The 12,363-nt window shown below is 47.3% G+C and overlaps 1 protein-coding gene across 3 annotated transcripts in view; it reads left to right on the top strand.

The window, feature by feature from the left end:
• The window catches only part of LOC146634286 (NLR family CARD domain-containing protein 3-like), a 612,463-nt gene that overhangs the window by 589,436 nt on the left and 10,664 nt on the right, over positions 1-12,363 (top strand). The window contains exons 2-4 of one of the 3 annotated variants that reach the window (XM_085375483.1): positions 5,665-5,869; positions 6,095-6,105; positions 6,628-8,411. In XM_085375483.1, coding sequence (XP_085231609.1) covers positions 5,710-5,869; positions 6,095-6,105; positions 6,628-8,411 — 1,955 coding nt within the window. In that variant the 5' untranslated portion in view covers positions 5,665-5,709. Of the gene's footprint in view, positions 1-5,664; positions 5,870-5,970; positions 5,979-6,094; positions 6,106-6,627; positions 8,412-12,363 lie in introns of all 3 variants that reach the window. The other 2 variants (XM_085375490.1, XM_085375474.1) reach the window with 2 other exon arrangements.

Below are 12,363 nucleotides of genomic sequence, written 5' to 3'. Positions count from 1 at the left end.
AGTGCTCCAGGACGCTAGGGGCAGTGTTGAGCTTTTGTTACCTAGTAACTACACAAGCCAGGAAGTACCAATGACCGGATTTGGGGTCTGCAGCCTTAAAGGCCGCATTTTAAGGCCGATTACGTCACAGCGACCAGCGACAAGACGAAGGCTGTCCCAATTCAAAGGCTGCTCGAAATGCGGCCCTCAAATACGTCCTTAATTTCCCTGAATTTTAAGGATGGGTCGGTGTAGCCTTCATGGCCCAACATATCCCAGACTTCATAGTGCGGTGGTGGTGTGGATAATTTTGCCGAAAAAAAATGGTGGGAGCGGAGGAAGAGTAAACTTTCAGAAGTAAGTACTGAATATTATGTCACTTATTTATGCGCAAATATTTTTTTTAATGAAGAACATTAAACCATTATTGTTGGCCACATATCGGGAAAGTTATGTGACATTAGCGATGTCTGTACTTTCAGAATTAACTTGGTTTTAAAGCCTTTACTTTAAAAAATATATATATATAGTCGACCTTAATCTTACAGAGATTGTGATGATTTTGTGGATAATTAAAGTCAGTCATATATCCACAAACACAACAAGCTGAAAGTCAGTGATGCTGCTCGGTTTGCAGTCCTGAACATCACGGCACAAGCAGGATTCACTGCACTGTTAATGTTAGCTATGTTATATTGCTGCCTCTGTTCGGTGGTGTTGAGCCAAACGGACTTTAATGTGTGTTTGAACGAGCTGACGGTTCACTCGTTAAGCTGAAAGAAAGATGCTTTAATCACAGGAGTCACACATGGGTCCACTGCACCATCTGGGAACTCTTCTTGTTTCGTAATAACAGAAACTAAATCCTTCTTTTGTGCTGTTTTGTAGCAGTGTATACACCTGAGACTGTCACCTGTCTGTCTGTCCTGCACACTCTCTCTGTTTCTTTCTCTCTGATTGTGGAATAAAAGTATGAACATGTATTTATAACTTACACTTGTGTTTGAATCCTGCAGCTTATCACACATTTGATTTCCATGTGTGACAACTGCAAGTGTCCAGAGTGAGGACAGACTGAGGGACCCACTGCTGCACATCATCTGTGAGGCTTTGCACCCCTGATGATCCACCAGGACAAACTCAGCAGTGTGTGAGGAAGAGGAGGAGGAAGAGCCAGCAGCAGCTGACAGATGGAGAGAATAGACAGACTGTTCCCTCTTTGTGAAGGACAGCTAGGAAAGTTTAACATAACTGTCTGTCCTGAATCAGTCTTATTAGGTAATGTTCAAATAATGTTATCATCCCAGTGTTTTCAGTGTGAGAGAAAGTACTCAGGGCCTTCAAGTTACACACTATGAAAGGCAGCAACAAGTTTAATGTTCAGAAACCTAAAGTATGTATCAGCAGCAGAATGGAGCTAAAAATAAATGTTTGTTTCAGTTCTATGAAGCTTTGAGTATTTTGGATCAGTAGCACTGCTGTGTGTGTTGCATCATGTTGCTGTAATTGTTTATATGCTTTATATATTCTGAGCTAAGTTGATCTATAGTGTTACATCATATTCTATAAGGATGTTATGTGTTTGTATACTTTCTGCCCAGTTTGACCCATTTAGCAGAAGTCAGCCTGTTTAAGGCTCTGATATCTATTCTGTATGACTTAAAGCAGTTATGACATGGTCTGATTTTCTCACCCAATAAAGGAATATTTCGTATATCACTCTACTCTTCATTTTATCAGAAACAGTTATCACAGCTTGTACATTTTCTTTTTATAAATATATGTAAGCAATGAGCCAAATTTAGTAATGCCAACATACTGAAGGAACAACATTTGTCTCTTATATATGATACACCTATATATGCACTGTCAAAGATACTTGTCTTTGAGTGAAGATTTAAGGTGTTAAGACATATAAATAACTGCAACTTGAATCTGTACTGAAGCTCAGTATTTGACACAGAGTTCATGTTCACTGCTGTAATAGCTAATAATGATTAATATAATAACTATAGCCTCCCAGCCTCCCTGGGAAAGTCTATGCCAGGGTGCTGGAAAGGAGAGTTCGTCCGCTAGTCGAACCTCGGATACAGGAGGAACAATGCGGTTTTCGTCCTGGTCGCGGAACACTGGACCAGCTCTTTATCCTCTCGAGGATACTTGAGGGTGCATGGGAGTTTGCCCAACCAGTCTACATGTGTTTTGTGGACTTGGAGAAGGCATTTGACCGTGTCCTTCGGGGGGTCCTGTGGGAGGTGTTGCGGGAGTATGGGGTGTCTGGCCCATTGCTACGGGCCATTCGATCCCTATACAACCGTTGCAAGAGCTTGGTTCGCATTGCTGGCAATAAGTCGGACTCGTTCCCGGCGGGTGATGGGCTCCGCCAGGGCTGCCCTTTGTCTCCGGTTCTGTTCATAATTTTTATGGACAGGATTTCTAGGCGCAGCCAAGTGGCGGAGGGCTTTCGCTTTGGTGGCCTCAGAATCTCATCTCTGATTTTTGCGGATGATGTGGTTCTGTTGGCTTCATCGGGTGAGGGCCTCCAGCTCGCACTGGAACGGTTCGCAGCCGAGTGTGAAGCAGCGGGAATGAGGATCAGCACCTCCAAATCTGAGGCCATGGTTCTCAGCCGGAAAAGGGTGGAGTGCCCACTCTGGGTCGGGGATGAGTTCCTGCCCCAAGTGGAGGAGTTCAAGTATCTCGGGGTCTTGTTCGCGAGTGATGGGAGAAGGGAGCCGGAGATCGACGGACGGATTGGGGCTGCAGCTGCAGTAATGCGGATGCTGCACCGGTCCGTCGTGGTGAAGAGGGAGCTGAGTGTAAAAGCGAAGCTCTCAATTTACCGGTCGATCTACGTCCCTACCCTCACCTATGGCCACGAGCTGTGGGTAGTGACCAAAAGAACGAGATCGCGGATACAAGCGGCAGAAATGAGCTTCCTCCGAAGGGTGGCTGGCCTCTCCCTTAGAGATAGGGTGAGAAGTTCGGCCATCCAGGAGGGGCTCAGAGTAGAGCAGCTGCTGCTCCACATCGAAAGGAGCCAGCTCAGGTGGTTCGGGCATCTGACAAGGATGCCCCCTGGGCGCCTCCTGGGTGAGGTGTTCCAGGCATGTCCCACCGGGAGGAGGCCCCGGGGCTGACCCAGGACACGCTGGAGAGATTATATCTCTCAGCTGGCCTGGGAACGCCTTGGTGTTCCCCCGGATAAGCTGGAGGAGGTAGCTGGGGAGAGGGAGGTCTGGGCCTCTTTGCTTAGGCTGCTGCCCCCGCCACCCGGTCTCGGATAAAGCGGATGAAGATGGATAATAACTATAATATTGGCCATATTATATTTACATTACCAAAGTGATATGACTTTAGTCTCATGAACAACATCAGCTAATTCTTATTTACTAACTAATCTTAAATGACTGTTCAGCACAGAAATGAAGCCCAAAAATCATGTTTTACTGTCCTGTGATCTCAGCCTCAGATACTTATCAAATCACACAAAGCTCTTGTAGAAACAAACAAACAAATGAACAAAATATGTTCTCCCTCATTTCTGTCAAACCAAGTTGTATGACACGTTTCCAGCGGTTAGTATCATGGTTGCTAGGCAACCTGGGAAGCGCAACGGAGACTAGACTGTCCCATACAGACAAACTTGCCGTTTATTTTGCAAATCGAGCTCAACACTGCCCCTAGCGTCCTGGAGCACTTCCGTTGTGTTTTGGAATTTGCATGTGTTTTGGATTTTGCAAGTGTTTTGGAGTTTGCATGTGTTTTGGAGTTTGCATGTGTTTTTTAGTTTGCAAGTGTTTTAGAGTTTGCATGTGTTTTGGAATTTGCATGTGTTTTGGAGTTTGCAAGTGTTTTGGAGTTTGTACGTGCTTTGTCTCTAGGGGCCACCGTAGGTTACAGGATGACCCCAACCTCAGCACCAGGACCACTCTCAGCATCGGCCTAGTGTGTTTGCTTTTGGAACTATGTCTTCATTCCACCTACTTCGCATACAAGGGTCAGTTCTACAGGCAGAATCATGGGTGTGCCATGGGCTCCCCAGTTTCACCCATTGTAGCCAATTTGTACATGGAAGAAGTGGAAAAGAGGGCTTTGCTATCCTACCCTGGAACACCACCAAGTCATTGGTTCAGGTATGTGGATGACACCTGGATGAAATTTAAATCTCAAGACATAATACAATTCACGGATCACATTAACTCGGTGGACCGACACATCAAATTCACCAGGGAGGATATGAAAAGTGGCAGGTTAGCCTTCTTAGACTGTGAGATTTCCATCAGTAATGGGGGACATCTAAAAGCTGACGTGTACCGTAAACCTCCGCATACGGATCAGTATTTAAAGTTTGACTCTCATCATCCACTGGAGCACAAACTGGGTGTCATTAGGACGCTACAACACAGAGCAAACACCATCCCCACAGACACAGCAGCCAGGGAGGCAGAAGAACATCACATCAAGAAGGCCCTGAGTAAATGTGGTTATCCCAGCTGGACTTTTGTCAAAGCTGAAAAGGCACCTAAAGAAAGCTCCAGCCAATCCAGGAGAGAAGGACAACCGCTGCCCAAGCGAAAATCTGTAGTGATCCCATATGTGTCAGGAGTATCGGAGCAGTTGAGACGCATTTTTTCTAAACACCGGGTCTCTGTGGCTTTTAAACCCCAAAACACACTGCGCCAAAAACTGGTCCACCCCAAGGATCGGGTCCCCTGACACAAACAGAGTAACATAGTGTACGCTGTTAAGTGCCAGGATTTATACATCGGGGAAATCAAACAACCTCTGGCGAAGCAGATGGCACAACACAGAAGAGCTACCTTGTCAGGCCAGGACTCTGCAGTCTATTTACACCTACAGGCCAGTGGACACTCTTTCAATGATGAGGATGTACACATCTTGGACAGGGAGGAACGCTGGTTTGAGCGTGGAGTCAAGGAGGCCATTTACATGAAAAGGGAAAGACCATCTCTGAATCGAGGAGGGGGCCTAAGGGTACAATTTTTCACCATCTTACAATGCTGTGATTGCAGCCATTCCCCAACTCTGTGTGAATGGTACTCATGGCCATTCATCAGTGGTCTTTGATAAGTGGGTTTTGGTCAGTGGTTGTTGATCAATGGTCATGACAATTTGTATAATTAAGATTAAGGAACTGGCCTCCCAGCCCATTGTTCCCCCAGTGGACTGGTTTCAGTCATTATGCAAATGTACTGTTTATAAGGTTGGGGAAACCTGCAGTCAGCTGAGACTGAAGAAGTCACCTGGATGATGATGAAACGTTTCTCCCACAAAACGCTACGTCCAGATGAACAGAATTGAGAGAGAGTGAGTTTTGATACGTGAGAGATTTGTGATGTTGTAGTCGTTGTTGTGCTTTGTGTGTTAGTTCTGCTAGTGAATGTTACAATTGGTGCCTTAAAGCCACCAAAGGCAGATTGTAGTGTAAATGGAATGTCAACCCTTGGTGGGGAAGGAGCCTGAGTTAGTGCATGAGGTTGAGAGATACCGGCTAGATGTGGTCAGGCTCACCTCAACGTACGGCTTAGGCTCTGGAACCAGACTCCTGGAGAGGGGCCGGACTCTGTTTCAGTCTGGAATTGGTCCGTTATCTTTCCCTTCTCCTTTCAACTGATTAAAGTTGCGCAGTAATTCAGTCATTCATAAAGTATTCTTTTCCAGCTGCTGGAGAACAACATCATAACATTTGTGAAGAACGAGCTGAAGATGATCCAGACAATTCTGAGTCCAGGATACCCAGAATGCATAGAGACTCAGAGGGAGGATGATGAGCAGAGTAGGAGCTGCAAAGAGGCATTTGTGAAGATCACATTGGACTTCCTGAGAACAATGAAGCAGGAGGAGCTGGCTGACTGTCTGCAGAGCAGTAAGAGGATATATAGTGGCATATAAATTCTCCCTAAAGATTTAAGCTGATGGATAGTAATGTTTACTGAGTTCTGAAGTAGAAAGTAGAATGGGAGGGAGAGCCTTCAGTTTTCAGGCCCCTCTTCTGTGGAACCAGCTTCCAGTTTGGATTCGGGAGACAGACACTATCTCTACTTTTAAGATTAGGCTTAAAACTTTCCTTTTTGCTAAAGCATATAGTTAGGGCTGGACCAGGTGACCCTGAATCCTCCCTTAGTTATGCTGCAATAAACGTAGGCTGCCGGGGGTTTCCCATGATGCATTGAGTTTTTCCTTTCCAGTCACCTTTCTCACTCACTATGTATTAACAGACCTCTCTGCATTGAATCATATCTGTTATTAACCTCTGTCTCTCTTCCACAGCATGTCTTTTATCCTGTCTTCCTTCTCTCACCCCAACCGGTCGCAGCAGATGGCCGCCCCTCCCTGAGCCTGGTTCTGCCGGAGGTTTCTTCCTGTTAAAAGGGAGTTTTTCCTTCCCACTGTCGCCAAAGTGCTTGCTCATAGGGGGTCATATGATTGTTGGGTTTTTCTCTGTATCTATGAAGCGCCTTGAGGCGACTTTTGTTGTGATTTGGTGCTATATAAATAAAATTGAATTGAATTGAATTGAAATTGAATTGAAGAGACACACGAATATTCAACAAATATGCACTTGGTGACTATTTGATATTTTGTCTATTGTTATTGTTAGGAATTTCCATTGGGAACCATCAGTGGTGTCAACATAAAATTAAATCCACCCTGAAGAAGAAGTTCCAGTGTGTGTTTGAGGGGATCGCTAAAGCAGGAAACCCAAGCCTTCTGAATCAGATCTACACAGAGCTCTACATCACAGAGGGAGGGACTGCAGAGGTCAATGATGAACATGAGGTTAGACAGATTGAAACAGCATCCAAGAAGCCAGACAGTCTAGAAGCAACAATCAGACAAGAAGACATCTTTAAAGCGTCATCTGGAAGAGATGAACCAATCAGAACAGTGCTGACAAAGGGAGTGGCTGGCATTGGGAAAACAGTCTTAACACAGAAATACACCCTCAACTGGGCTGAAGACAAAGCCAACCCGGACATGCAGTTTGTGTTTCCATTTACTTTCAGAGAGCTGAATGTGCTGAAAGAGGAAAAGTTCAGCTTGGTGGGACTTGTTCATCACTTCTTTACTGAAACCAAAGAAGCAGGAATCTGCAGCTTTGAAGACTTCCAGGTTGTGTTCATCTTTGATGGTCTGGATGAGTGTCGACTTCCTCTGGACTTCCACAAAACTACAATCCTAACTGACCCTAGAAAGTCCACCTCAGTGGATGTGCTGCTGATAAACCTCATCAGGGGGAAACTGCTTCCCTCTGCTCGCCTCTGGATAACCACACGACCTGCAGCAGCCAATCAGATCCCTCCTCAATGTGTTAACATGGTGACAGAAGTCAGAGGCTTCACTGATCAACAAAAGAAGGAGTATTTCAAGAAGAGATTCCGAGATAGGAAGCAGACCAGCAGGATCATCTCCCACATCAAGACATCACGAAGCCTCCACATCATGTGCCACATCCCAGTCTTCTGCTGGATCACTGCTACAGTTCTGGAGGATGTGCTGGAAACCAGAGAGGGAGGACAGCTGCCCAACACCCTGACTGAGATGTACATCCACTTCCTGGTGGTTCAGGCCAAAGTGAAGAAGGTCAAGTATGATGGAGGAGCTGAGACAGATCCACACTGGAGTCCAGAGAGCAGGCAGATGATTGAGTCTCTGGGAAAACTGGCTTTTGATCAGCTGCAGAAAGGAAACCTGATCTTCTATGAATCAGACCTGACAGAGTGTGGCATTGATATCAGAGCAGCCTCAGTGTACTCAGGAGTGTTCACACAGATCTTTAAAGAGGAGAGAGGACTGTACCAGGACAAGGTGTTCTGCTTCATCCATCTGAGTGTTCAGGAGTTTCTGGCTGCTCTTCATGTCCATCTGACCTTCATCAACTCTGGACTCAATCTGCTGGAAGAACAGCAAACAACCTCACAGAAGTCTGAAAGAAAGGAATTTGCACAGAAACAATTTTACCAGACTGCTGTGAACAAGGCCTTACAAAGTCCAAATGGACACCTGGACTTGTTCCTGCGCTTCCTCCTGGGTCTTTCACTGCAGACCAATCAGACTCTCCTACAAGGCCTGCTGACACAGACAGGAAGTAGCTCACAGACCAATCAGGAAACAGTCCAGTACATTAAGGAGAAGCTCAGTGAGAATCTGTCTGCAGAGAAAAGCATTAATCTGTTCCACTGTCTGAATGAACTCAATGATCGTTCTCTAGTGGAGGAGATCCAACAGTCCATGAGTTCAGGAAGTCTCTCCACAGAAAACCTGTCTCCTGCTCAGTGGTCAGCTCTGGTTTTCATCTTATTGTCATCAGAAAAAGATCTGGATGTGTTTGACCTAAAGAAATACTCTGCTTCAGAGGAGGCTCTTCTGAGGCTGCTGCCAGTGATCAAAGCCTCCAACAAAGCTTTGTGAGTAAATGTGTATTCATGCTTGCTTTATTCATTTATCTATTTATTAGTGCTGTCAATGTTGACACGGACTGATCTGCATTAAAACGAGCTAATCCGCGTTGACAAGTTAACAGATCAATCTGTTACTCAGTCTTAACGGGTTACTCGGTGTTAACGGGTTAATGTGGCGTTGATGCTGTCATCACAACTAACACGATTAAACCATCTGGAGACAGACTGACTCAAAATACCTATGGACAGTTTGTCCATAGTTTTTCCATTCTGCGCTCCAGATGGGTTCACTGCGTTCAAAATTTCAATCACTTTAACCCTAGAACACTATCGCTGGGTGATTTACACCCGAGAAAATACATTTATATGATTTCACTCTCCTGCAGCTGTTTGCGTGTCGAGGAGCCTGTGCCATCACCAGGGAAGTCTCAAATGTCCCAGGAATGGGTGGACCAAAGACCAGCTTTCCAGAGTCATTATTTTGTTTTAGGAGTCTTATTTTTCATTTTGTTAGACATGGCACAGTTGAAAGTAAAAGAAGACCACTCTAATTTGTCATGTGTTGTCATATTTTGATATATTTGATTACCTTTCATTGGTTATATTATATCGGGTAAAAATCACCCGGCATTAGTGATCGTGTTACTATTTATAGCGATAGTGTTCTAGGGTTAATCATGATGACTGCGTTAATGCGTTTAATCCGTGTTAACGCCGCATTAATGCTTTGACACTTACAGCCCTACTATTTATTTATTTTAGTTCATTTTTCTTCAGGAATAAATCAGAGACGGACAATTAAAACAGTTCAAATAAATAAATAAACCCTTCTAAAAATATTGAGTGAAATCATTGTCAGCTGCTCCATAGCAATGAACATCGCCTTACTAGAAATATGTTACTTACATGTACAAAGTAACATCATTTGCAATCTTGTGTCCAACTCCAGGAATTTTTCTTTGTCGTTCCTAATGTGGCAGACTCTAAATACATTTTCTTATTGGTATATATAACTTTGTATCACCGATTGATGCTTTTCTCTGCAATCCACTCAGGAACGTATTCTAACAAATGTCATCAACAATGTCAAACTGAACATTGAACAGTTTTTTTTCCTAAAACCCTCTTTTGTCTGATCATCTCCTAATAAGGTTTAAATTTATAATAATGGATTGTGTAATAGGCAATAGGGACATGGAATGTAACCTCTCTGGTGGGGAAGGAGCCTGAGTTAGTGCGTGAGGTTGAGAGGTACCATTCTAATATCCCCTCGGCTGGCTGCCGGTACGTTGGGGTTTTTCCCGGTGGATGAGAGGGTTTGTTCCCTGCGCCTTAGGGTCGGGGAACGGGTCCTGACTGTCATCTGCACTTATGCGCCGAGTGGCAGTTCGGAGTACCCAGCCTTCTTAGAGTCCCTGGGGGGGGGGTGCTGGAAGGTGCTCCACCTGGAGACTCTGTTGTCCTGCTGGGAGACTTCAATGCTCACGTGGGTAACGACAGCGAGACCTGGAGGGGCGTGATTGGGAGGAACGGCCTCCCTGATCTGAACCCGAGCAGTGCTTTGTTATTGGATTCTATGCTAATCACAGTTTGGCCATAACAAACACCCTGTTCGAACATAAGAGTGTCCATAAGTGCACGTGGCACCAGGACGCTCTAGGCTGTAGGTCGATGATCGATTTTGTAATCGTATCACCAGACCTGCGACCATATGTTCTGGACACTCGGGTAAAGAGAGGGGCTGAGCTGTCAACTGATCACCACCTGGTGGTGAGTTGGATCAGGTGGCGGGGGAGGACGCTGGACAGACCTGGTGCACCTAAACGCATAGTGAGGGTGTGCTGGGAACGCCTAGCAGAGGCCCCAGTCCGCGAGATCTTCAACGCACACCTCCGGCAGAGCTTCAACAGCATTCCGAGGGAGACTGGGGACATTGAGTCCAAATGGACCATGTTCAGCGTCTCCATTGCCGAAGCTGCTGCATTGAGCTGCGGCCGCAGGGTGGTTGGTGCCTGCCGTGGTGGTAATCCCCGAACCAAATGGTGGACACCAGAGGGGAAGGGAGCCACCAGGCTGAAGAAGGAGTCCTATCGGGTTTGATTAGCCTGTGGGACTCCGGAGGCAGCCGACAGGTATCGACAGGCCAAGCGGAATGCAGCTCGGGCAGTGGCTGAAGCAAAAACTCGGGTGTGGGAGGAGTTTGGAGAGGCCATGGAAAAAGACTTTCGGACTGCCTCGAAGAGATTCTGGCAAACCGTCAGGCGTCTCAGGAGGGGAAAGCGGTGCTCTACCTGCACTGTGTATAGTGCTGGCGGGGGATGAGGGGAATGACCCGCCAATTTCCGGGGGTGAGGTCACTGAGGCAGTTAAACAACTCCTTGGTGGCAGAGCCCGTGGTGTTGATGAGGTCCGCCCCGAGTTCCTGAAGGCTCTGGACGTTGTAGGGCTGTCCTGGTTGACACGCCTCTGCAATGTTGCGTGGAGATCAGGGGCAGTACCTGTGGACTGGCAGACCGGGGTGGTGGTCCCCATCTTTAAGAAGGGGGACTGGAGGGTGTGTTCCAAATACAGGGGGATCACACTCAGCCTCCCTGGGAAAGTCTATGCCAGGGTGCTGGAAAGGAGAGTTCGTCCGCTAGTCGAACCTCGGATACAGGAGGAACAATGCGGTTTTCGTCCTGGTCGCGGAACACTGGACCAGCTCTTCATCCTCTCGAGGATACTTGAGGGTGCATGGGAGTTTGCCCAACCAGTCTACATGTGTTTTGTGGACTTGGAGAAGGTATTCGACCGTGTCCTTCGGGGGGTCCTGTGGGAGGTGTTGCGGGGGTGTCTGGCCCATTGCTACGGGCCATTCGATCCCTATACAACCGTTGTAGGAGCTTGGTTCGCATTGCTGGCAATAAGTCGGACTTGTTCCCGGCGGGTGATGGGCTCCGCCAGGACTGCCCTTTGTCTCCGGTTCTGTTCATAATTTTTATGGACAGGATTTCTAGGCGCAGCCAAGTGGCGGAGGGCTTTCGCTTTGGTGGCCTCAGAATCTCATCTCTGATTTTTGCGGATGATGTGGTTCTGTTGGCTTCATCGGGTGAGGGCCTCCAGCTCGCACTGGAACGGTTCGCAGCCGAGTGTGAAGCAGCGGGAATGAGGATCAGCACCTCCAAATCTGAGGCCATGGTTCTCAGCCGGAAAAGGGTGGAGTGCCCACTCCGGGTCGGGGATGAGTTCCTGCCCCAAGTGGAGGAGTTCAAGTATCTCGGGGTCTTGTTCGCGAGTGATGGGAGAAGGGAGCCGGAGATCGACAGACGGATTGGGGCTGCAGCTGCAGTAATGCAGACGCTGCACCGGTCCGTCGTGGTGAAGAGTGAGCTGAGTGTAAAAGCGAAGCTCTCAATTTATCGGTCGATCTACGTCTCTACCCTCACCTATGGCCACGAGCTGTGGGTAGTGACCGAAAGAACGAGATCGCGGATACAAGCGGCGGAAATGAGCTTCCTCCGAAGGGTGGCTGGCCTCTCCCTTAGAGATAGGGTGAGAAGTTCGACCATCCGGGAGGGGCTCAGAGTAGAGCAGCTGCTGCTCCACATCGAAAGAAGCCAGCTGAGGTGGTTCGGGCATCTGACAAGGATGCCCCCTGGGCGCCTCCTGGGTGAGGTATTCCGGGCATGTCCCACCGGGAGGAGGCCCCGGGGCAGACCCAGGACACGCTGGAGAGATTATATCTCTCGGCTGGCCTGGGAACGCCTTGGTGTTCCCCCGGATAAGCTGGAGGAGGTGGCTGGGGAGAGGGAGGTCTGGGCCTCTTTGCTTAGGCTGCTGCCCCCGCGACCCGGCTTCGGATAAAGCAGATGAAGATGGATGGATGGATGGATGGATGGATTGTGTAGCAGTCCGTTCTCATAGTAGATATCTTTTTATAAGTGCTGTAATAAAGTTTAAGGCTATACTTCCTCCACTG

The sequence above is a fragment of the Diplotaxodon limnothrissa genome, linkage group LG3, assembly GCF_057381915.1.
Source record: "Diplotaxodon limnothrissa isolate DT_005_m linkage group LG3, D_limnothrissa_male_GT1.1, whole genome shotgun sequence".
In the NCBI taxonomy this organism is placed as follows: domain Eukaryota; kingdom Metazoa; phylum Chordata; class Actinopteri; order Cichliformes; family Cichlidae; genus Diplotaxodon; species Diplotaxodon limnothrissa.
The sequence above is the reverse complement of the archived record's forward strand: the minus strand, read 5'-3'. Positions and strand labels throughout refer to the sequence as shown.